Source organism: Seriola aureovittata, chromosome 19 (genome assembly GCF_021018895.1).
Source record: "Seriola aureovittata isolate HTS-2021-v1 ecotype China chromosome 19, ASM2101889v1, whole genome shotgun sequence".
Lineage (NCBI taxonomy): Eukaryota > Metazoa > Chordata > Actinopteri > Carangiformes > Carangidae > Seriola > Seriola aureovittata.
The window spans coordinates 14,708,793-14,732,500 of NC_079382.1; the positions used below are offsets into that span (position 1 = coordinate 14,708,793).

Here is a 23,708-nt window from a genome sequence, read left to right on the forward strand (position 1 = left end):
GGATGAGGGAGAATGATGGTCTTCCTTTTTATCTGTTCCCTGCCCCGGGCTAATCCTGAACTGTCAAGGCTGTAATTCATTAACTTCATGCTTGAAGACACACATACACATACACACACACACACACACACACACACACACACACACATGCTATCCAGTCGCCTCCAGCACCAGGAATTGATCTATCAGGACTATGGTCCGGAGCCTCTCAAACCCACTAAAATCATTGGCACAGAAATCCAGATCCTGACTAAGACGACTGTTACGTTTGGCATTTAAATGTGATTTCTGAGTCCTGATTTGAAGGATCGAATTTTATGAGAGTTGTGGGTGTCTACAATGGGCCTAAAAAAAATCAGTATGTTTCTCAAAGGATTGAAAATTCATCTAAGTCAGTGCATTGCAATTCTCATTAACCTTCTACGGTTCCTTTCAGAGCTTGTAGTGTGTGCACCCTGGTGATTATCTGAATCTCGGGAATCTGCTTTTGGGGTGTGAAGGTCCACCACCCTGAGTCCTTTGTCTCCAAATGCTGGAAGATTGTCAGATAGATGTCTAAGAGTCCACACGTCCTTTATCTCAACAACAACCGGACAGTGCGGACAAGAACACACGGGCTGTTAGGCTGTTAGGCTGTGTTTATGGAGTCGTTTTGGCTTGAATCTCTTGTCTGACCTCCCTTATCTGTCACTGATAACACAGGGTACTCTCCCAACGGCTCTGGTGCGGAGTTGGGCCGGCGAATGTGCGATCGCTTTTGAGGAAAGGGGCAGCGGAGGAAAGGGGAAGGATGTGGAATGGTGTAAACGTTAAACAGATAGAAGAGGCAGCAGGGGAGGGGGCGTGCTGTGATGTGTGTGTGGGGGGGGGGGGGGGGGGGGCAGGAGGTGGGTTTTCTGGGCTGTGGTCGGAGTGGAGAGGGATGAACGTGAGTAAATCAGTCTAGCTGCTGAAGACATGAAGTCACTGGTAGCTCCAGGCTCCAGCAAAGTGGTAATTTCGGGGGATCCTCTTTCATTGGTGGTCGAGTGTGTGGAGGATTGACCCCATTTGTGTCGGAGTGGGGGACGGAGGATGTCTGTCTGCACATGATTGGTAGCATTTGCGTGCATATCTGTGTGTGTGTGTGTGGTGGGTGTGTGGTGGTGGTCTGTACAATGTTCAAGCTGAAAAAAAGTGGCATCTACTTACACAAAGTGATTGATAGCACAAAACTTCTAAACCTGACCATACTTTATGATCAATAGTGAATAAGGAAATGAATAAGTATGAATAATAAACCCATGATGGGTAATAAGGATATTCTGAGGAAGGATAAGATATGGGATAGGATAGGATAAGAGTTTAAATGAAATTCTGACGTCGTTTCTTTTGGAAATTCATGAAATGAACTCCCTATCTCTGTATGTGAGTGTGTGTGTGTGTGTGTGTGTGTGTGTGTGTGTGTGTGTTTGTGTGTGTGTTGTCTTGCCTTATAGGGAGGTGTTAACTCACTTAAAATTTTTACTGTCCCATGGTGACCTAAGTGCTATTTTAGAGGCTACTGTCGCCTGCCAAGAATAAAATAATCGAGGAAACTGTTTTATATGTCTATATATCTGCACAAGTATGTGTTGAGTATGTGTATAAGTTGATATTTGGGTGTATGCACGCACACACACACACACCCACGCAGGCATGACTGCGTGTTTGATTCACAGTATCGACCCGCTATCGGCCCCTCTGGCTTGCCTGTGATTTACAAAGCCATCGGCCCTTTTGAGCTCCGGCGTCTTCCTCACACAGCCCCGGAGGCGGACTCACTTCTTAGCAATAACACAGCAGCAAATGGCCTGGAACCTGCCATCAGTCTCTAAGCAGATCATACACACACACACACTCCACACAGCCGCCACTGTCAGGCTTCATTTATATCCACCCCCCCACCCCCCCCAGAGGAAGTCCCCATGGTTTGTTTATTTGTCAAAAAAAAAAAAACTTCAGGAGTCCCATTACAGATTAACAGCAGCTCTAAATATTTGACATTTCAATATTTAAAGAAGATGAAGGTATAAAAACACTTGCCTTGCAAATTATTCCTAAACATGGAACGATTTACCCCCAGAGCAACTGTGGGAGATTGATGAATGCCCCTGCTCGGGGGCACCTTCTTCAAAAAGCAAGATTCCAGTGTGGCTGCTTTGAAGTTTCTTTCTTGTAATGTTGCGTTGGCGACACTGTCAGAGAGTTTGACCTCTGTGTTCTGAAGCTGCGATGAAAAACTCTTGCTTCTTTGCAGCATTTATAAATCTGATGATGTGGATATGGATGCATAGTGTAAGCTTGTCTTTTTGGTCATGTGCCGGTGTAACAGCTGTAGGAAGGGTTCTATTTATACAGCGAGCTTAGCCAGACCTCTGAGGCCTGTCCTGCAGCCCCACAACATCATTCTCCCTATTCGCCAACATCCTTCCTCTGCCATGTGAGTGAAGAGATACAGCCTGAGGGCATCCTGCTCCTGCATGTGTGTGTCTTTGTACCATGAAGGAACTAAAGTTAACCAAATATGACTTACGGACGCCCACGCTGATCAAATCCTGTCCAGAGGAATCCTTCTCTCCTTCCCCTCCTCCTTCCTTTGTCAGCCCCAGATTGAGGCCTCCTTGCACAGAGCATAGCTCTTTTCCACCCCTGAGAAGTATTAAAGCTTCAGACTCGAGATGAGGAGGCCTCTCTCCGAAACTTCCCTCCAAGGCTTCCCCTGAAGAGTGTTCACTGCTGTGTAATGTATCACCCTGAGCAAGCCACACTGCCTCCTTTGAACCATGCAGAGCAGACTCTTTTTTTTTGGGGGGGGGGGGGGGTAAAAGGTCATGGAAAGCCTAATGAACAGGTCTAATTGCTGAGGAGGAAATGGATTAATTGTGGCACTTACCTGGTTAACATGGGATCTGGGGTTGGAGAAGGTGGGGGCTCGATGGAGTAGGCATCTCAGGCATTTCCAACCCTGGGGTTGAAACCTCAAAATGGAAATAGGATCCCTAAAAAAAATGCTAATGAAAGTATAATGAGTCCATTAATATCCTATATGTGTTTTCATATATAGGAATACATCCACTACACTAAAACATTAAAGTGACTATATAAAATAGAAAGCAGCTCAACTGTTGAACTGGTTTTCCACTTACTAGCTGGAATGTTAATATAGAATAGAAAAGCTTCTTTTGACAAAATAATCTCACCTCACGGTCCATTTAGTAGCCATTCTTGAGCTTTCGAGAATGTCACACAATCTTTATCAACAGATGGAGTTTGCCCAGCTGTCAAGAAAATGTAAATTCACTTTTTTTTTCCTGTGCACTTTGAGGACTTTTAGCCCTTAGACATTGAGTTTCAAAGTTCATTCTTGGAAATAGCAGTTAACATAAACTGGACAAAAATGAGAAAAACAGATTCTTGATGTCTTTTGCATAGTTTCATGCACATTTCCCCCAAATTCAGTCTGCTGTGTTTTGTTTCTTAGAAATCCGAGAAAATTTCAAGTGCAGTTTAAAATACAGTGTAACACGTCCTCGCTGTGCAACAGTTTTAGGAAAAGCACCAATATTGTGCTGTACTATGTATTTATGGGCTTGTTTGTTTGTATAGAGTTAATTTTTTTTATTTCTGTAAGTAATTGAACAAATGTAGACAAGACAAAGTCGCCTATTACAGGAGTTTAACATGAAAAACATTTTAGGCTACATCATCTTAAAGAGGAAATTATGGTCTATCAAAAAGCCCATTTTTATTAAAATGAACACTCTTTCAGACGCATGGTGGTTGTTGAAAGAAAAAAATTCACTCAAACGCACAGAGTATTAATATCCAGCAGAGGAATATCTTAGGATGGATTTTTTTTTTCCCTTATCGTCCATTCTACGCAAAACAAATTGGTCTTAAAGTTACTTTTTCTTTTCATGTTTTCACTAATTGGTGTTTTTCCTTCTACTTCTGATTTGGTTAATTTTGGTTTAAGGCTCCACTGTACAGACTAAACTGTAGGCTTTGACAGAGGTGTGGTCATTGGTCTGTGCTGTTGGTGTTTTTAATGGACATAGTCCGAGGAGTGGAGACTGTGGCTGCCTACACATGGCTAAGGGGGGGTTGGTGGCTGATTTAGATGTAACAGGGGAAAATACAGGAAGATAAAGATGTAATTCAGAAGAACTGAGGGTTTGAATTGTCCCAATTGGTTATGCAGACGTACACATGGACACATACGCAAGAATACGTACATGCACGAAGACACTTGAAGTACACATGTGACCACTGCAGCCCCCCTGCACACATTCATGTCATGTCAGCAGAGGAGACTGTGGGGAAGATGTTTATCTTGGCCCAGTTGTGTGGAGCTACAGTCCAGCCAGGCAGGCAGGCAGGCAGGCAGTAGCTGCCCCCCCCCAGGCTCATCCTATAGCTGCAGCACTGCAGGACATGTATCCAAAAATACACACATGTACACCGCATTGGCAGAAGCAAACACTTTTCCCAGTATCTTTAATCTGACACATGCACAGGCATGTACACGTACACACAGGTGCCATATGACAGTTTTCAGTACAGTAGTGTCACGCTGCTCGGTTTTCTCATCAGTGGGAGAGTTTGAACCCTTAATCTCTAACTAAACCACAGTCTGTTAGGTCTCCAACCAGGTATATACAGTATATATATTTTTAACCCATCCAAGATATATTAAGCTAGGAGCATGGTTCATACCTCATGCATGCTTTTTTACTATTATTTCCTAAAAGCTTCTATTTTCAATCCATCCCATCTGAGTAGTTTACTGTAAACAAAAAAAAACAACAACAAAAAAAACAAAAAAGGGTTAAAAAATGTGACAAGTAACATGCAAATGTGACTTCATTCTTGCATCGGTTTGACATCTAGGACAGAAAAGTTTACATCTCTCTGACAAATTCATAGCACAAAAAAATGCACAAAAGGACGTGAATGAAAACCACAGGCCGAAAAGAGTCGGGCTAATAAAGTCCTACTGCAAGTGTTGCTGGAGTTTTGACCTCTTCCAAATTCATAGCGCAAATAAATATTTAGAAGTGTGTTGCAATGAATAATGTTCCTCATTTACTTTCAGAAAACATAAAGTTTTGAAGTTTCATTGGAGCCCACAATTATCTTTCTTCCTTCTAAACAAAACAGCTTTACTGTGGTCAAAGTTCTTTACTTTTCCCCGACTCAGGGAACTCAACTCCATTATTATGGACTTATTTCTGAAATTTCATGACCTTCATTTCATGGTTGTTTAGTGCTGGTTGACTGGATTTCCTATGACGGATTTCAGTGTGAAGAAGATTACAGGAAGCAATAGAGAAAAAAAAAATCCGGCAGAAAACGTGGTGGTGGTGGCGGGTTGTGGCTCATTCGAGTCAATCATTGAACAAAGTATTTTTGTCTGTCTTCATTCTAGCCGTGTAGTTTGCACATTTGAAAAGATCAGCTACAGCAAGCTTGAGTCTTTGTAGTATTTTGATGTTGCCTCTTGCAAGTACCTTGATGGTTTCTTTGAGCGTGTTTTTATCTTCAGGCAGATTGGGTATGGTTTATTTCACCAGGTCAAATACAGTGTCAGTCACAAGACAATGGCCTGACTTAACCTTCAAATACTTTGGTTTTTTACGTCGGTGTATTCTGGCTCTCACCACTCATTATACAGTAAATGGCAGCGACCCCACCAATTAGGTATTTTATTAGGGTAAAACAAACCAAGAACCTGGCAGAAGGTGTTTTAAGAAACAGTCTTTGACCCATACGTGATCCGTGGTGTGTCTGACTTCAGCGAGTGGAGAGGCAAGCGGAAAGGAATGAAACGGCCCCTGTGAACGCCTCCCCGGCCTCGTAACACAAGCCTGACTCTGCAGAAAGCCTGGAATAACAGCCCCAGCTGGCACTCTCAGGAACACTGCTGCGAGAAAACACACAGCACGTGACCCCGGCTGACCTGCGCGCGACGGTGTGCCGCGTTAATTGTGGTGGTAGTTGGTTCGGCCAATGCCCATAAATGGCATTGAGTGCGGTTGGTAATAACATCATCTCTGCTGCTTTCAATCATTTTTTAAATTTTTTTATTTTTGGGGCAAGCGCATCGACTGAAGTTTGGTAAAGTAACGGGCTGAAAGTTCGTCACCCCGCTCAGGGTGTGGTCTCTGGAACGGGACGAGACACATGAACGGGAGCTTTTTGGCGGGAACGCACTGTTGCCGTGGTGATTTGCTGATGCTAGGGGTTGTGGATTTGTGCTTTGCCAGCATGTTCAGTCAGCTGATGTCTGCACCCTGCACCATGTCTCATCGACTTACATCATTGGGTATCTGCTCCGCGCACACACACACACACACACACACACACACACACACACACACACACACACACACACACACACACACACACACACACACACACACACACACACACACAGCTTAAGTCACACCCTAGCTCTGGTTATTTTCCCTCCTTCAAACACATACGTGCTCAGCTATATGTGGTGTACTCATACATTACAAATCTAGTTTAATACCCAGCTGATGTGATCACTGGCCCTCAGGGAAGGTCTGTAAGAACTTTAATCAGATTAAAATGATTCTTGAACAAAGTGGATTTAAAAAAAAAAAAAACAAAGTGTTGTATTCCCTTTTAAGTTCTCACAGCTTCTCAGACTTTCCCTCTTTTTTATTCCCCCCTCCCTCCACTCACATGGTTTACTCACCTTCTCTGTCCATGTAATCCAGCTTTCGGTTTACTCTACTGCCTCTTTTTTTTCTTTTCTTTTCTTTTTTTACTGTCTTCCTCAATGTTCTCCTTTTCCTTATACTGTATATGGCAGCTTGCCCAACCTGCAACCCTCTGCCTTTCATTTCATCTCTCTTCCCTGTTTTCCTTCCGTCTCCACTCTGTCCACCGTTTCCCCAACTGCGCAGAGCGATAGCCCAGAGGTCAGAGCTGGAGGTTGACTGGCTCGCGTCCTTTACTATCGAAGGAAATGTGAATTTTGACTCTGGGAGTGATTGGTTTTTAATGCCGACAGTAATTCCAAAATGCCTTTTGTGCAATCATGGTCACACAAACGAAACATCCCATTTCTGTTCAAAGTACTGGTTGGAGTAGATACTGTTAGAATCTTATTTCAGGTTTTTAAAAAAAAAAAAAGAGATTATTTTAGTTAAACCAGACCAGTAAAGTAAACCATGGATAAGAAGGACTCAGTATACTTTCTGATGTATTTGTACAAGAGTTAGAAATGTCCTTCAGGTGAAACACACTTAAACAAAGCTAAATGGCTAATTCCAGTTAACATTTGTTAGAACTCGTTGGTTCTTAATCATCTTGAAAAAACTTCCACTGAGAAACAAAGCTTTGTATCTCACCACAATATCCATGACTAATGTGAGTGGAGAATATTCTCAGAACTCAGTCTCTCCTTTCCCCCTGAGCCAGTGGTTCATTGTTTTATATCCATCGGTATTCAGTGGTGTCATGGTATCAACCCTTGAAAAAGTCCCTTAAATGAAAATAGAGTTTAGCAGAATCTAGACTGCGCGTCAGCCAGGCGCTTTGATTAGGTCTACAGACTGCAGTTGGTAAACACTGACGGGGAAGGAACATCAGAGGCCTGCGCTGATAACCCAGGTGCCTGGATAAGCATGATAGGACGGGGGCCAACTCGGTGCACGCTGAGTGTGATTAACTCAGTTACAGCCTTTGAAGCTAATGTGTAAATGTGCATCATCCCCTGTTAACCAAAACACAAGATAAACCCACGCAGTGATAACCTGATCTGTCTAGAGGTAGATTGGTGGAGTAGGTGGATGCATCCATTACAGTCCACGCTAAGTGTGTTATCAGCGCTGTTATCTAATTATTGATTATTTGGTTTTCTGCCTCAATCCATCAGCGTATTCTGATTTGCAGGAATTCTTACTTGATAGGTGTTTTTCCTGCTTTGCCCCCCTTTATCTACACTGTGCAGACAGTCTCATGACAATGTGGATAATCACCGCCTATCTTCCCTCCTGTTTGTCTTGCTGATTCGATACTGACCACTCAGTCCTACACCTGGCCTCTGTGACATGTTATTGAGGCCGTAGGTTCTCATTAACACCGGTGACCATGGGAACGGGAGACAGAGGGCCTCTCCGATGATCAACCCGGGGTGTCGCCGCTGTGCTGACGCTCTCCTCAAAGCTCGCTTGCGTCCCTGTGTCCACTCCGGCCCCCTTCATAGGAAGCGCTTTCCAGAGCGGAGGAATGTTCTGCATTTGGCTTTGCGCTGTTTGTCTGCTTTAGAAATGTTGGATAATAGGAGCATGCATTGAAGTCAACAGTCACACTAACCCAGTCGCATGTTTGCACACAAATGCAGGTATGCACACATGTAAGATAACATACTTCCGTACATAAAAGCGAGCACAAGTAGATCATGCATGGACAAGCTGAATGTACAAACAGTGTGTACACAAATATACAAACACCCCCCCCCCACACACACACACACACACACACACACACACACACTATCCTGTGGTTTTTGCTCGGCCTGTTTTTCCCAAATGAGCGACTGCTTCTTTGTTGGGCTGGAAACTGCAAAATAAGCAAAGCCCCGGACGAGAACTTGCTGCCAACTTTGTCGGCTTCACAAACTCGTAAACTGTGTACACTACTGTTGTCGTGTCACTCTGCTCATGGCAAAAAAAAAAAAACAACAACTCTCTGTGCTTTTTGTGTGACCCATCATTCTTGTTTTCGTTTGTATGTAGAGTGTGTTGAATTGGGAGGAGGGGTTGGGGGGGGGGGGGGGGGGGGGGGGCGGTTGGTACTAATGCTTTCCAGTCTGTGGCTGGTTTCAGTTTCCCTCCTGCGGTGGACGCGGATGGAGAGAGAGGGAGAGGGGAGAATTAGTGTGTGTGTGTGTGTGTGTGTGTGTGTGTGTGTGTGTGTGTGTGTGTGTGGAGGGCCAGTCAGGGGCTGGGAGTCACAGGGAGAAATTCCCAGGGCATCTTAAGCTGGAATTGTAGCTCTGGGAAGACACATTTAAATGTCTCCGCAGGTCTATGCAGAGAAGGGTGTTACAGGTAACTGTAGGGTTTATTTTTTCTGGACTCTATTTACAAATGTAGAAAAACCAAAAAGCATGTCCTGCAAACATACCTCAAAGCCCGAGTTATGGACGTCTTTCGATAAAATTCCTGAATGAGAAACGGAGGCAGAATGAATGAAAACTCTTTCCTGCATCTCAACAATGCCTTGATTTAATTTCAAAACTGGAGTAGAAAAACTTCACATTGTACCCAAAAATTCATAAAAGTATAAAAGAAACAGCTGCTCAAACATGTCTGAAAGAAGGGAATATGTCAGATTATATAGCTATGTAACTGAGAAATGAAGGTATTCTTATACAAAAATCCAATATGGCCATAAAGCAGTCTGGCTCTTTGATTTGCAATGGTCACAATGGCCTAACACAGCCAGAGACATTAAAGGAATAGATATTATGCAATAAATAGTATGAAAAAACCTCCGCTGAGCCATGTGTACTGTCTGGTGGTATGCCATATATTGTCATATTGCTCAGCTGTGTCCTAGTCGTTCACTTACACGCAGCTCTTACACACCACATGCACAGATTTCCAATCTGACTTGAATGAAATTCTCAGGTCATTTCCTGGAGCTGCACATTGACTTTTTTTCATCTCTCTCTCTCTCTCGCTCTCTCTCTGTTACTCACTCTCACACACTCATAGCCCCGTCCTCCTCTCCTGCCTGCTCCTTCCCTCCCCTCACCACCCCTCTCTTTGACTGCTCACTCACACAGCAGTGGGCTGTGTAGGTGGACACGACATGTCCCGCTTCTCACTCTTTCACACACACGCACACACACACACACACACACACACACACACACACTCTCTCTCTCTCTCACTCACTCCCTCCCTCACCACCTCACCCTCTCTCTCTCTCTCTCTCTCTCTCTCTCTCTCTCTCTCTCTCTCTCTCTCCTGCTGTCACATTCCAGTCGTCTAAAGCCGGGTTTAACTTTCTCTCTCCCTGAGAGTAGGAAGGAAGGGGAAAACTAAAAAGAAGAGAGGCATTAGAAAAAGGCTCCACTGGTTATTCTCTCCGGATGAGAAGAAGAAAAGAAGAGGAAACTCTCTTCATACTCCATTTGCCTTAAAAAGGGGGAGTCACCATAAAGGAGCGTACCTTCTTAAAGGGGCTATCCTTTTTTTTTTTTTTTTTGCTCTCTCCCTCCTTCTTTCTTGTCCTTTTTTGGGCCGTGCTCTCTCATTCTGGTCGGACCAGGACCCCGGTGGACTATTCACGTGAGCGCTTGTTTTTACGGCAAAGTTGGTCCCAGCTCTCCTGGCGGGACCCAGAGGAGGAGGAGGAGGAGGAGGAGGAGGAGGAGGAGGAGGAGGAGGGAGTGTTTGACAAGACAGACAGCCGCACACACACACACACACACACACAAACACTCACAAAAACACACACACGCTCTGAGAGAAAGTTGCTGCCCGGATCCCGGAGGATTTTCCATTCCACGATGTGTGTGTAAGTGTCACCTTGTCTTCTGTCTGAGCACGCGTTTAAATCTCTCTGCTGTCGTCTTGGCGACTTGTGCTTGTTGGTTTCTGTGCTGAAGTTGTGAGACTTTTGTGTCTGTTGAGAGGTGGGACCATCCCTATTTTTTTTTTATCTTAAACCTTGGATGTTCAAGAGGCATTTATTTGCACATTTCATCCGTCATAAGACAGTTTTTAACCTTTTGCCTGTTGTGAAGTTTAAATCCCTCACCTTGCGTCGCCCTTGGCAATGTTCTTGCTTGTTTTAGCTCTCGCTGTTGAGGATGTAAGAGCATATGAGTGTTAAAGCTGGTGTGAGTGTGTGTGCTAATTATTTGGAAGTTGGTGTGTGTTTTGTGTGTATGTGCGTGTCTTCGAATTCCTGTGAAACATGAGGAAACAAGTGTTCAGGAGCTGAGAGGGACATTTGCCAGGTTGACTGACTGGATTAGACTCTTGACAGGGAACTCTAGGTCTCACGTGTGGACAGATGAGATCACTTAGGTACACACGACCGTACACACAACGCAGACTGATGCGCACGACTACGCCGATACCTGACAACGCCCTGTCAGCATCGGTACCTTTTAATAGCAACAGTGATTCTCTTTTTTCTTTTTTCATGTATTCCTCTGTGTATTTGCTTGTGTGTGTTTCCAAAGGCGGTCAGTGTTTGTTCCTATAATGAGCTGCTGGTAGTAGCTACTGATCAGAACAAGACATGTTGGCAGAGTTTGACTCCACTGTAATTAACCACAGGGTGCATAATACAGTAAAACCAATGGGGGCAAGAAGTTGTCCACACACTCCAGATACTGGTGCTGACTCAGAGCGAGCGGGATCACTGAGCTCCCTGGAAATACGTCACTTCAACTTCTAATTCCTATGACACACTCTAAAACTTTTAAGGCTGCAACTAGACTAATGATTATTTTCTGGATTACCATTTGGTCAAAAAATGACAACTGGTGTGTGTATCCCAGAGCCTTGAGGTGATGTCTCAGAATCTCATATTTTTTCCGAGCAACTCTCTAAAAATCCAAAGATATTCAGTTAACAGTGATATAAAAGGTAGGGAAGCAGCAAATCTTAACATCTGAGAAGTTTACAGCAGAAAATGTCTTGCTTTTTTTTTTTTTGCTTGCCGTTTACACGTCTGGCTTACGTTTGATATGTGTGAATTTATTACTATATGTCCAGTTACATACTCTGGACGTCTGAAGTATAGACCTTAGGCTGATTTGTTGGTCTGGTTAGTGGTCAGTGGTTGCTGTAGCTATTCCCAGTGTAGTTATATGGGATTCTATTTGTTGTACTGTAAAATTGAAAATTTAGGTTGTAAAAGACTCACAAGAGATCCAGTAAATTATCTTTATCACTTGGCCGTATAGGAATCCGATGGCCGGACTGACTGAAGTTAGTCAGCTACATCCATCGGTTCCATCGGTTGCTGAACTCTAAAGATGTCTAGTGTTAAATCCGCAAGCGCAATTGCAATTTAACATGTGTTTTTATCAAAGAAGCCGAGAGCAGAGCACAGCCGCAAAGAGCCGAACTCCCAGAGCTGCTAAACACCCAAACATACGTCACCCCTCATAAACAGGACAGAGAAACCCAGCGAGCCGCTCACACCAGACAATGGCGCAGTCAGTTCCTGGGCTCCAAAATGACAAAATTGTTTAGATGGCTTCCAAATGGCGTGTGTGCGTAAGTGTGTGTGTGTGTGTGTGTGTGTGTGTGTGTGTGTGTGTTTTCTCCTCTCTCTTGTGAACATGTGTATACAGTAGGTCTGTGCTCCTGCCCTCCTCCCTGTTTGTGAGACTGTAAATGCAGGAGCCTGTTTGTGAGCGCACGCTTCCACACCTACCTCTCCCCGTCCGCCAGGTTTCCCTCTAATTGACGCCTAGCTGTTCCCCTGTAGCGCCAGTTCTGCAGCGCCGGCAAGGTCCCTCCCAAACCACAAGGGACTCTTTGTTTGTAATTTATGAATTAGTGTGCGGTTTGGGTTACGAGAAGAGAGCGCAGGCGAAGAGACTGACAGCACAGGAACAGGAACAGGAATAAGTCCGGCCTGCTTCAGCGAACTTCTTTCTTCTTTTTTCGTTCTTCAGCTGGATGTTAACTCGCTTTGGTTTATTATTCCATATTAGCAGTCTGGATGTCCTGGAGGCAGAGATTGAGATAACAGTAGAAATGATTAATGAGTGAGATGAATGGGCTTTTCTGTCTTTTGCACCCCTTTCCCGCCCACCACACACCAACACACACACACACACACACACACACACACACACACACACACACACACACACAAAGAGATGTGACTTCATGTATGACAATGCTGTGATAATCTGTGTAAATCTGTGTCCGGCCATCAGATAAGGCTGACTGCTCAGTTGTAAAAACACACAGGCGTAGCTTCTTGTTCTCTCTCCCTTCATCTTCATCGCGTCGCATAGCTCCACACACCCCCCCCTGCTTGGCGCGCTCTTTCCGCCATCCGTTCGCTTCTCTTTGCCTCTTTTTCATCAAGTGGTTTTATTTACTTTGTCTAGTCTGAATGGAACCTGGCGCTGTACTAAGCTTTGGCCTGGTTCTCTCACAGAAAAGCAAAAGCCCTCTTTCCTGTCCAAGTCACCCCACCACCACCACCCCCCTTTTTTTTCTACCCTTGATTTGATTTTTATCCTTTTCTTCTCTGTTCTCTGTTTTTTAAAACTCAGCATGCGTTCTTAATGGTTTCAACTCCTCTAGAGGGGTGTTTTCTCTTTTTTCCTTCCTTCCTTTACTGCCCTTCCTCCCTCCCGTCCCTCCTGCTTTCCTTCCTTCCTTCCTTCCTTCCTTCCTTCCTTCCTTCTCTAAAAAATAAAAGTCATTTTGAAGTGGGAGGGTTAGCAAATATCCTGATAGCCAAAGCAGATGTGAGGCCCCCCCCCCCCAATCCCATCAAAAAAACTTCCTGGCATTCTTCATCACCAACATGCAGCTGCTTGCAGGGGGTGCTGGGGTTCTCCTACCCCCCATATCCCACCCTATACGCCCCCCTACCTATACATCCTCATACCTCTATATGGCTTTGCCCCCTCCTTTCACTTACTAAATGTCCCTCGTATCCCTGGCATCAGGAAAGACTCGACCCCTATATCATTACTCTATCCCCCTATCATAGCTGACTTCACCAACCACAGTTCTGCTTCCAAACGGTAGAACCCTTTTCTTTATAGTTCATCCACGAGCGTCTTACTTTCCCTTTCCTCTTGGGCCAGCTCTTTGAAATGCATGGACGTTTCTCCTGACAGCGTTCTCCTGGAGGAGCAGTGTTTTATCGCTCCTCTGATGTCTGTGTTATTGCTCGGACTGGTTCCTGGATGGAGGGGATTTGAGGAGCCTCATAGCTGTAGGGGGAGTTATTCATCTCCCTAAAAGAGACTGTGGGGGTAAGTCCCCTGGATCCTGGTAGATTTAAAAGGTCATCGAGATGGGAGAGGAGGGGGGGGGGTTAGCATGCATCGGAGGGTGCACAGAAATGAACACCTGAGGATCATAAAACACACACTTGAATAATCACACACACACACTAAAAAAAATTGTATTACTTATTGTTACTTTACAGCCCCACTATGCAGACTGATGCAGAGTCTGAAACTGAAAGGCTCTTTTCACATTCATTTGCTGAAGAGGGAAAGTTTCTCTATGCAACTTAGATGTCAGTTTAAGACGTGTACGTACGAGCAGGATTTTGTGACATCACAACTAGTTCAGAGGGCCGTTATCGTTGAATACGCAACTTAGAAAAGTGTGAAACTTGAAGCCTCCAGTGCACATACATTATGACTTAACTTTTCAGTGAAGTTGGAGACATCAAGTTGGAGACTTTTGAAATGAATAATTTAATTTTTTTTGTAGGAAAAAAAAAAACATGAGACATACTTTTTTAGAGCTGAATGTCTCAAACATATCTTGAGGGGATCTTTAATAAGACGTTTACAGTCTGTACCTTTGTCAATCTGGTTTGATGTTGCAATGGAAAGAAAGTGGATGCAATGATACCACAGATATACTGTAGATTGGTAGTTGCAGTATGCTGTCCAGAAAGCTGTGTGTGTCCAGCTCATGCTGAGCTCTGGAAGATGTTGACATGTGGACAGCATACCAGAGAAGCTCTTGAATGGCTTTATTCAGCAGGGTTTCTTGCCTTTTTGGTTGCCCTTTCAGCGAGCCAAGCTCACCCAAGCGAAATTAAATTTCTCTCCAAGGCACCTTGGTCAGGGTGAAGGACACTGCACCTCTGAGAGAAAGAGCAAGTGTGTGTCTGTCTGTGTTTGTGTGTGTGTGTGTGTGTGTGTGTGTGTGTGTGTGTGTGTATGTGTGTGTGTTTCCTGGATGTGTTGGCCTTAGATGAACTTAGTCCAGTTAATTAAACCAGAGCATTTCACCGGGAGCAGAGCAGAAAAAGCCCAGTGTTGAGGAGCATACCAACTGTGTGAGTTCATGTCGGTGTTTTGCCAAAGGTGTGTGTGTTTGCTCACTTCCCTGTCAACTGGGTCAACTGGTATCTGCCAGTAACTGTGCGTGTCCTTGGGATAAAAGGATGCTTTTTGACATCGCCGTTCATACTGGAAACTGAAAAGTCAGTGGAGGAGTATACTTTCCTTTGAGAGCTATGCTAATGCAGCAGCTACCCTCAGAGTAAATACAAACAGGCCTGTGTAGAACAAACAGTAACTCAACAGAATAACATTTTAAGGGTGAAATCTTTATGAAAAGGGATGTTAAGATGTATTTTTGCCTTTCAGCGGTTGCCTGTGTGAGTATGTGTTTCTTTTCGACCCGTGTCAGCCCATGATACTGTTGGTGTTGGGGTAAGAAGTAATGTCACAGGGTAAAAGCAGTAATGCTGCTGTCCTCTTCAAGGGGGACTGGCAATGGAGTAGCATGTGCTGTGTTTTTACAGCCCTCTCTTTGCCTTCCCCTCTCCTCCCCCTCCGGCTCACCCTGCCTCACCCCCATTAAACTCAATTTGTTCTGAGAGGCGAGGATCGCTGTGAGCCCAGAAACATGTGCTGCACGGGCAGAAAATGCAGCCAAACTGTTGACTTGGAGAGAGGGGGAGACATTTATAAAATACATTTTTAAGTAGTTAAGCATCAAAATATTGTTTGAATGTATGAACTGTGGTTGGAATGCTTTGGAAAACATGCCAACGACGTGCTTTTTACGACCTCACTGAATGGAGAAAGAGACGCAAAAAACAAGGGACAAAGACAGGCAAGGCTCTTTTTTTTTTTTTTTTTTTTTAGCTCAACAAGGTTTTTATGTTTTGGCCCGGTTGAGTCCTTATTAGAAGCCTGGAGATTTTCAAAGAGCCCAAACACTCCTCAACAATCCTCCGAGACTTCCAATAAAGGTCCAAATGTTTTGCAGCGGGATTACAGGGTGCAAATTTAATGAAGGCTCGATGAAGAGACACCGAGAGGAGGTTTCTATCTGAAGTCGGCGCACGCTTCAACGTACAGCAAAACATGTGTTTTCGGGTTGTGTCGCCTTAGTAGTTTTATCCCTGCTTCATTTCAGGTTTTAGAAATTAGCAGACATGCTTAATGATGTCTGTAGATTTTACAGCCCGGGGATTTTGAATGAAGCATTAAATGACTAGCTGCAGATGCTAGGCAGGTTTTCAGATGTCTGCCAGTTGAAGGGAGAACATCTGCTGTGATGTAAAGCTTTTAGCACTGAATTCTATCCTGTTGCCTGTGACGAATATTTATATACAACCAAGAGCTACTGATGCTGGAATAGAGAACAGCGTTTTCGAGGTGGTTTACTGATACAGGACATTGGCCTGAAGGATACTTTGAAGTATACTTGGTGTAGATGAAAGCCCTGGTTATATATAAGTGAGTACTGGTGTAACAATATTTGACATATGTCTGTAAGTTTCTATTGAAAATGGAAAGATTCCATCTGTTCAGTCTGAACTTCAAAAAAAAAAAAAGTCTTTAAAACTGTTTCTTTGAACAGTTGATCTGATAAAACACACGGCCTATATGGGAAAGTGTAGATGTCTATATTGCATTAGTACATGTTGTTGTTGGGCTTATTTGATCAGCAGGTCTTTGAACTGAGTTGCATCATATGCTCAAACACAAAGCAGAGGAATTTTGACAGCAGCCTAATTAATTGATTACACCTCTCATCTTTTTTTAGATTCCCTTACAGGAAACTTTTCAGAAGCTGTCTGGACATGAGATCACCTGACATGGTCTCAGGCATGAGCGCTTCACCACGATAAAGATCTGAGATTGGACGTTCGGAAAAACACAGGACACAGAGCTCGTGTAAGAATGTGACGGATCCCGACCTCAAAACAATAATGGTCAGTCCACTTATCAATGCGTCCTCTGTGGAGGGCGGCCTTACTCGGGACAATATTGATCTCTGATTGCTGTTTTCTGAGTCAGAGGTTATCTAGGCATCAGCGGCTGATGGGTCAGTCCTGTGTACCAGGCAAAGGTCGGGAGCTTGTTTCTGGAGGAGGTCAATTTCACAGGTCATCGGTTGAATGTGTCTCGGGGTCTCCAGGTATCACTATCACTCTTCTCTATCTGTTCTTTATTGAGGAGTAGAAAAAGGAAGTTTTATGAGAATGAATTCTAGTTTATTGCCTTGTTTGTAGCAGCAGTGGGCATTCTTTCTATCCGTTTTGATTACATTGTATTGAGAAAGTAAAATCACTGAGATCTGGGCAAGAAACACAAGCAGTTGGACGATCTTGCGGATGTTTAACAAATCCCCAGGTTAGCCAAATTTATTTAGAAGAGAACTGACTTAAAGTACTTACCATAGTTCCTGCTCCAACTCTTCATGCTAAGCTAAGTTAACCAGCTGCTGGCTGTAGCTTCATATTTACAGTGCACATCATATTATCCAACTCTGCAAGAAAGTGAATAAATACATTCTCCAAAATGTTGAACTATTGCTTTAATCCAAGGTCACATATGCTTTTTCACACATACTCTAAATTTACCACTTGCGTTTGTTGTGTTAATGTTAAACATAGCACTTGATAGCAATATGATTCCCTGAAGGCTTAAAATATATTCTCCCCCATTGGGATGTGTCTTCCAGTCTGTGTTAAACAGGCTGCAGGCTCCGTGTCCCAGCATAGCCCAGTACAGTAGAGCCGTGCTGGGCTGTTATTTAAAAAGAGAGCTCCATCACTCTGATCTCGAGCCAGAGCCCGCTGATCTAGCCTCCAAACACCACCACGGCCTCGCTCTTCCTTTTCCTTCCAACTGCGGATGAAGGGATGATGGAAGGGAGGGATGGATGGAGGGAGGGAGGGAGGGAGGGAGGGAGAAAGAAAAAGGAGGGAGGGAAGCATTCTCTCTGGCCTTCTTTGGCATGCCTTTTTTTTCTGCTTCTTTTCCCAGCAGGCCATCTGTTTCCTGTCTGCAACATGACACCAGTGCCCAATTGGGTTCTGCTGCTCCTGATGTGTGTGTGTGTGCGCACGCACGCGTGTGTGTGTGTGTGTGTGTGTTCTTTTAGGGTCTAGCTGCTATACTAATACACCAAGTCATTTATGTTGGTACAAATTGGCCCATGTGCTCTCATGTGATACAAGTGCTTTGGAAGACATGCTTCACCCAGAGAGTGTGGGAACCACTGACTGTCTATCATTGATTCATATTGAATGTGCTCAGTGGCTGATGTGATGTGGTCATGCATTATTTTTTTTGTGTCAGCCTGCCTTAAGTCATGGAGCGTCGTTGTTTGACTCTTTTTCACACTTGAAATAAAATTAAATAATGCAATTTGTAAATGTAGAAATTGCTGTAAGAACTGAGCACTCGCTGCCCAGGAGGAAACACATATTTGAAACCCTGAAGCTTGCAGTTGTCAACCTGATTTAAAGCATGGTAATAATGGCCATTTTCTCAGTCTGACCACTGTTAATATTTGTGTAAGCTTTAGGGGGCCTGTCTCTGTTTTGATCTTGGCTTTTCTCCACTAATAACAGTACAGAGCTGGCGGGATGAGCCTGGATAATCCCCATTCTCTTCTTTACTTGCTTTTTATGACAATTCAAAACAGGAAAGTGAAAGTCAGTTGAACATTCAGCTTCACTGTCAATTCAGGAACAGTTTGAAGTGGTATGTTGGCATCTTCGACAGCATACAATAAAAATAAAAAAAGGCCAAGAATAAATGAGAAAACTCTGACTGGCCTGTCAATCAACCCAAAAGTAGCCACTGTACTCCACCTCCCACACTTCTTCACTCTCTTTCGCCCTGTCTAACCGTCTCGCCGATGGGGATTTTCCACCCCTAGGCCCACACTGAAAGGCTGGACATGTCTCTCTGCCAGTGTGTTTGTTTTTAATCGACATGCATAATGGCGTCCGTCAGCTAAAGCGAAGCCAGACCTCCAAGTTGTGTTTGTTTAGCGAGGCCACAGTGGATCCAGGCCTCCGTAGGTCTGGTTATAGCCTTGGCAAAACCAGACAGATTTTGGGATGCTACTTTTATGCAATCCAAGATTTTGGTAGCTTGCTGATGGGAGCAAAGTCACTCACTGTCATCAGTGCCAGATTCACGGTTGTTCAGAGAAGGCCACTTGGAAACACAGAGTGAAGTAACTCTGACGTGCAGAAAGGGAAAATAGCTGATTTCCAGTTGATTGTCCAGCTTTTTCAAACATCATAAGTAAGTTAGCATTTTGTTCTGTAAATAACATGCATTTATGGGGAGTTTGCTTAGCCCTTCTTGTCAAAGCCAATGACCAATGCAGCTCTGCTGGCAAAGAAAAGCTGCTCTCTAAGATGTGTTGGTTATGGAAGAAACAGCCAACAATAGTTTTACCAAAAAAAGCCACATACAGAGAAACAGTAGACATGTCAGAACAAAGGTTGCAATAACGGCATGTGATTTCTTGCATGATAAAAGTACAAAGACTTTTTAAAGAATTTTTAAGGACCCACAGACCCCCCTTTAGAAATGTTACAGACAACCACATGTTCTGTGTTTTAATCACAAGGTTTCATTTGCTTGATAAAATCCCCGCCAGAGTTGCCTTATAAAGGTCAGCAATGATGAAATCATGGGTGGTCCTCCACCTCCTACCTCCTAGCACCACTCTTTAGTCTTAATTCTGGCACATCTTATCTTTTGGACATCCTTCGCACTGCTTGAGTCATATATCACTGTGTTTAACTTTAAAAACACAGGAAACTCTGTGGCCATTAGTAAAGCAACATTTTAAGTGTTCTTTCTTATAAATTCAACAGCAGATATTTAAAGGAATGATTTGACCTTGTGGGGAATGTTCTTACTCACTGTCATGCCTGTAGGGCAAATGTGTTGTTGGAGCCAGGAGATGTTTAGCTTAGCTTAGCATAAAGACTGGAAACAGGTGGAAACTGGTAGCGTAGCTCTGTCCACAGGAAACAAAATCCACCAACCAGAACCTCTAAAACTCACATATAGTGTAATATGCCGGACTATTTCTTGGCCAGGATCAGTAACGTCTTGAAGTCTCTGGAAAAGTTTGGACACACTTGTCGCATATTTCGACTGGTACTGTATGTACGATCTATGGACATAAAGGATACACATATTTTGGACTGTTTGCAGTAAGTTTATCTGTCTGCATCACCCTCAAGGGAGAGCCATAATTTTCTCCCCTCTCCTTCTCTTTCCATCCCTCCCACCCATACTTCCTGTCTTCTTCTGTCTGAGGCCTGAATATATGTGCTGGAAAGGTGTTCTGCGTAATGTGTGTGTGATTGTAAGTGTCAAGTGTTGACCTGTGTGTCAGTGTACGCTCATGTGAGTCTGCCTTCTGTCAAATCTGCACCAAATCCCCTGCAGAAATGCAGTGTGAAAAAAAGACACAACCATTGCAGATCAAATTGCATTTTCTAACTCTATAAGCCACAGTTGGCCTCCTGTCCGAGGGTTTCTGCGGTCGTTTGATACCGGAAAGATTTACAGCACAGCTGGAAAGAAAATACTGCAGACTGGGCTCAGGACTGAGAAACACAGATCTCAGCTGTGACAAAGGGTTGATTCCTGTGGAGAAACTGTTTAGTTAACTAACTAGCACTTACTATGCATTTTCGGTGCACCTCTTCACCCGATCTCCTTGCACTTATTGAATGGATGTAGTTATTTTTTGTTACGCCCCCTACTGCACTGAAGCTTTAGTGATGTCCCTCACTTGTAAGTCGCTTCGGATAAAAGCATCTGCCAAATGAGTAAATATAAATGTAATGTGAACTCTTTACAGCCTCTTTCCTCATTAAGGAGAATGTGACGCAACCGAACCTCAATGCATATGTGTACATGTTGTTTGGATTGCTGTGTAGTAACAGCGGTCAGGGAGGTGTTACAACCAAGCACAATAACCAGAGCTACTGATATGATATGATAGTAAGATGTACCAGTCTGTTCATCTGCAAGCCTCACTTAATGTCAGGGACTGACAGCGCTAGTTGCTGATAACTAGCTGCTTATTTTGCGATTTGACAAAGTATTATTTAATGCACCACGCTGAAGGCGCATGTCCATCCTCTTGTCTCTCTTCGTATTTTTTAATCCTGTGCTGCCAAGTCCTGCAGAGTTGGACTCAAATTCGTATTCACATTCATCTTGGCGTGATTCATTTCGGTGGATCTGAACACAGCAATCGAACTCCAGTGCGCACCAAAACAACTGATTGAGACCCTTTAGAGGAGGTGGTCTCGGTCTGATCACAAATTCTCAGCACACCTGGCTCACGTAGCCAGGTGTCATTAGATGTGGTTGAACAAAATCAGCAGCTGTTAGCAGCTAGACAGGGAACGAATCAAGGTGTCAGTATGTGTTCTTCCTGATATCTGGGCAGGCAGGACCTTCTTCCTGTGTGGACCAATGAGAGGAGTGAACGTTCTCGCGATGGTTTTAGTGACGCTTTGGAGAACCAAGGAGAAAATGCATCAGGTTCATCAACTCATCCACTGTTTTAGACCAGAGCAAGTGAACAAGAAATTTGAAAGCACACTTCTTTCCCGGGTCACACGAGGATACAGTGGTGAAGTGGAGCAGTGAGCAAACCAAGAAACCATTGAATTCACAAAGGAGACTGTAAGAGGGAGCCCAGTTTGACAGGTGTAAACTGTGCGTAAATCCTCAGTGTTGCTATTTCAGTATTCGAGAGGTGGACAAACAGTGTTTTATGTGCATTTCCCCTCTGCTACAGCCCTGGGTTCACGTTTGAGTTGGGTTTTTTTTGGGGGGGGGGTTTGTGCTCGTACAGGATACCTAATTGTGGCTTGGGGACTCCAGAGATAGTTCGAAATGTTGTAACTGGGTTAGCTCAGTTTCATTATCAATTCACAGCCGTAATGTTACAGACTGCAGGATCTCTCTGCCGTCCCCCCGGGCGCTTCAGCCGCTGCAGCAGGTGTTTATTTTAAAGAGCGTTGTAAAAGTGTCTCTGGCAGCCTCTGTGTCCATCACTCCTCTCTCTCTGTCGAGCCTCTCGTGCTCTTTCTCTCTCCACTCTTAACCCTGAGGACCGCGTCTGCTGTGGCTCAAGCTGTTTTTAAGACTCTGGCGGAGTTGACAGGGGTCGAAGGAGAAGAAGAAGAAGAAGACAAGACACAGATTGGAAGCAACAGGAAATACAGACAGCAAGGCAAACAGACAACCACATGTACTCAGAAAGCCTCTGCAGTGGGGATGGAAACGCTAAAGCTGTTAGTCCACATGGGACAGCTGTGGACCTTGTGAGTCTACTGCTATTTGTGCTAACATAATTGTAATGTGTGTCAGAAACCCAGTAAAAGAACAATATATATATTCAGTGCTCCTGTATGCCAAGATGGAAATGTTTAAAGAGGTTCTTCTCCTCTCTCATCTGTCCTCCCCTTCCTCTTCCCTCTTGATCACAAACAGCTGCTCAGTGTGTCCTGTGATAGCACCCGCCTACCAAAGTCTATTTCCAGAGTTGGTTCTAATAATAGACCATAGTACAGTATTGTCCAAATCTGCTCAGATCGGACAGGTTCTGCTAAAATGTGTCCAAAACAGGCTCCATCAAAATGCTTGACCAGATTCAGGCTGTGATCAAAAACATGCTTATATTTCTCAGCAGAAAGATACCGAAGCCCAGTGTCACAGCGGCAGACTAAACAAAAGATGGACGATGATATGCATGTGTGTATGTATACTTGTGGTGACAAGACCGATGACAGACCGATGCTGACCCCAGACCTCACCATCATTATCTCTGTCCAGATCCGACCGCTAATATGGCCAAGCGCTCATGTCAACACATGGAGAAAAACACACCTCCCTCTCTTACACACCCCCCCACCCCCACCCCAGCAGTGTGAGCGCGGTGACGCTCAAAGTTATCGTGGGTTCTGTGTCTGTGGCAAACAGAGAGGTATTACTTAGTCTGAATACTACTGCATGTGATTCACTCCCGCTCATGGGCCCATCTAATTACCTGACAATGACAGGGCGCAGAGGCACCTATGACAGACGGGCGTTATATGAGGCAGGTGGGAGTGTTTTACCAAAATGATAAAGAAGGAGCGATGGAGTGTGATCAAATCATAGAGCATGTAATGACACACAGATGCTGAGACACACTCTGCTGCGTTCTGTTATTTTTTTTTGTTATAGTATCTCCTCTGTGATTTAGGACAATGGCTTGTAATCTAATCTAGTCATTTCTGGTGTTTACTGAAAAGCCAGTGTGTTATGGAGGTCTTACACACTGCATGTGACTCTGAGGTCATACTCTACTGCAGTATCTATCCCCACACACTATCATCTACTCACAGCAGTGTTCACTGTTTATTCAGTGTTGCTGGGTTTTCTGGATTCTCCTATAAAGAAAACTAAACTTGCATAAAGTTCAATCTTGACATTCACCTGGACAAAGCAGAGAACTACAGGGACACATTAAATGCACCAGGGAAGTATGCTGTAATGCCACAACCTATTCTATCTCTGTCCCCGCTCCTCGCAATGAGCTTCTTTAATATAATTTGCCGCATGAAAGAGAGCCATTCAGCAGGTTAGTTGCTGACCCTGATGAACCTCGGAGGGCTGTCTGTCG

General features: G+C 44.1%; 1 protein-coding gene across 4 annotated transcripts in view; it reads left to right on the plus strand.

Moving 5' to 3' along the window:
- LOC130160801 (protein eva-1 homolog A) overlaps positions 1–23,708 on the plus strand; it is a 72,821-nt gene that overhangs the window by 33,729 nt on the left and 15,384 nt on the right. The window contains exons 1-2 of one of the 4 annotated variants that reach the window (XM_056363529.1): positions 10,532–10,584; positions 16,803–16,971. The exons of 1 other annotated variant lie outside the window; for it this stretch is intronic. Coding sequence is in view for 1 of the 3 variants with exons in the window: in XM_056363527.1 (XP_056219502.1) it covers positions 17,081–17,177 (97 nt within the window). In the remaining 2 variants the exon portion in view is untranslated. Of the gene's footprint in view, positions 1–10,531; positions 10,585–16,802; positions 16,972–16,996; positions 17,178–21,938; positions 22,366–23,708 lie in introns of those variants that run through there. 2 more of the 4 variants (XM_056363527.1, XM_056363528.1) reach the window with 2 other exon arrangements.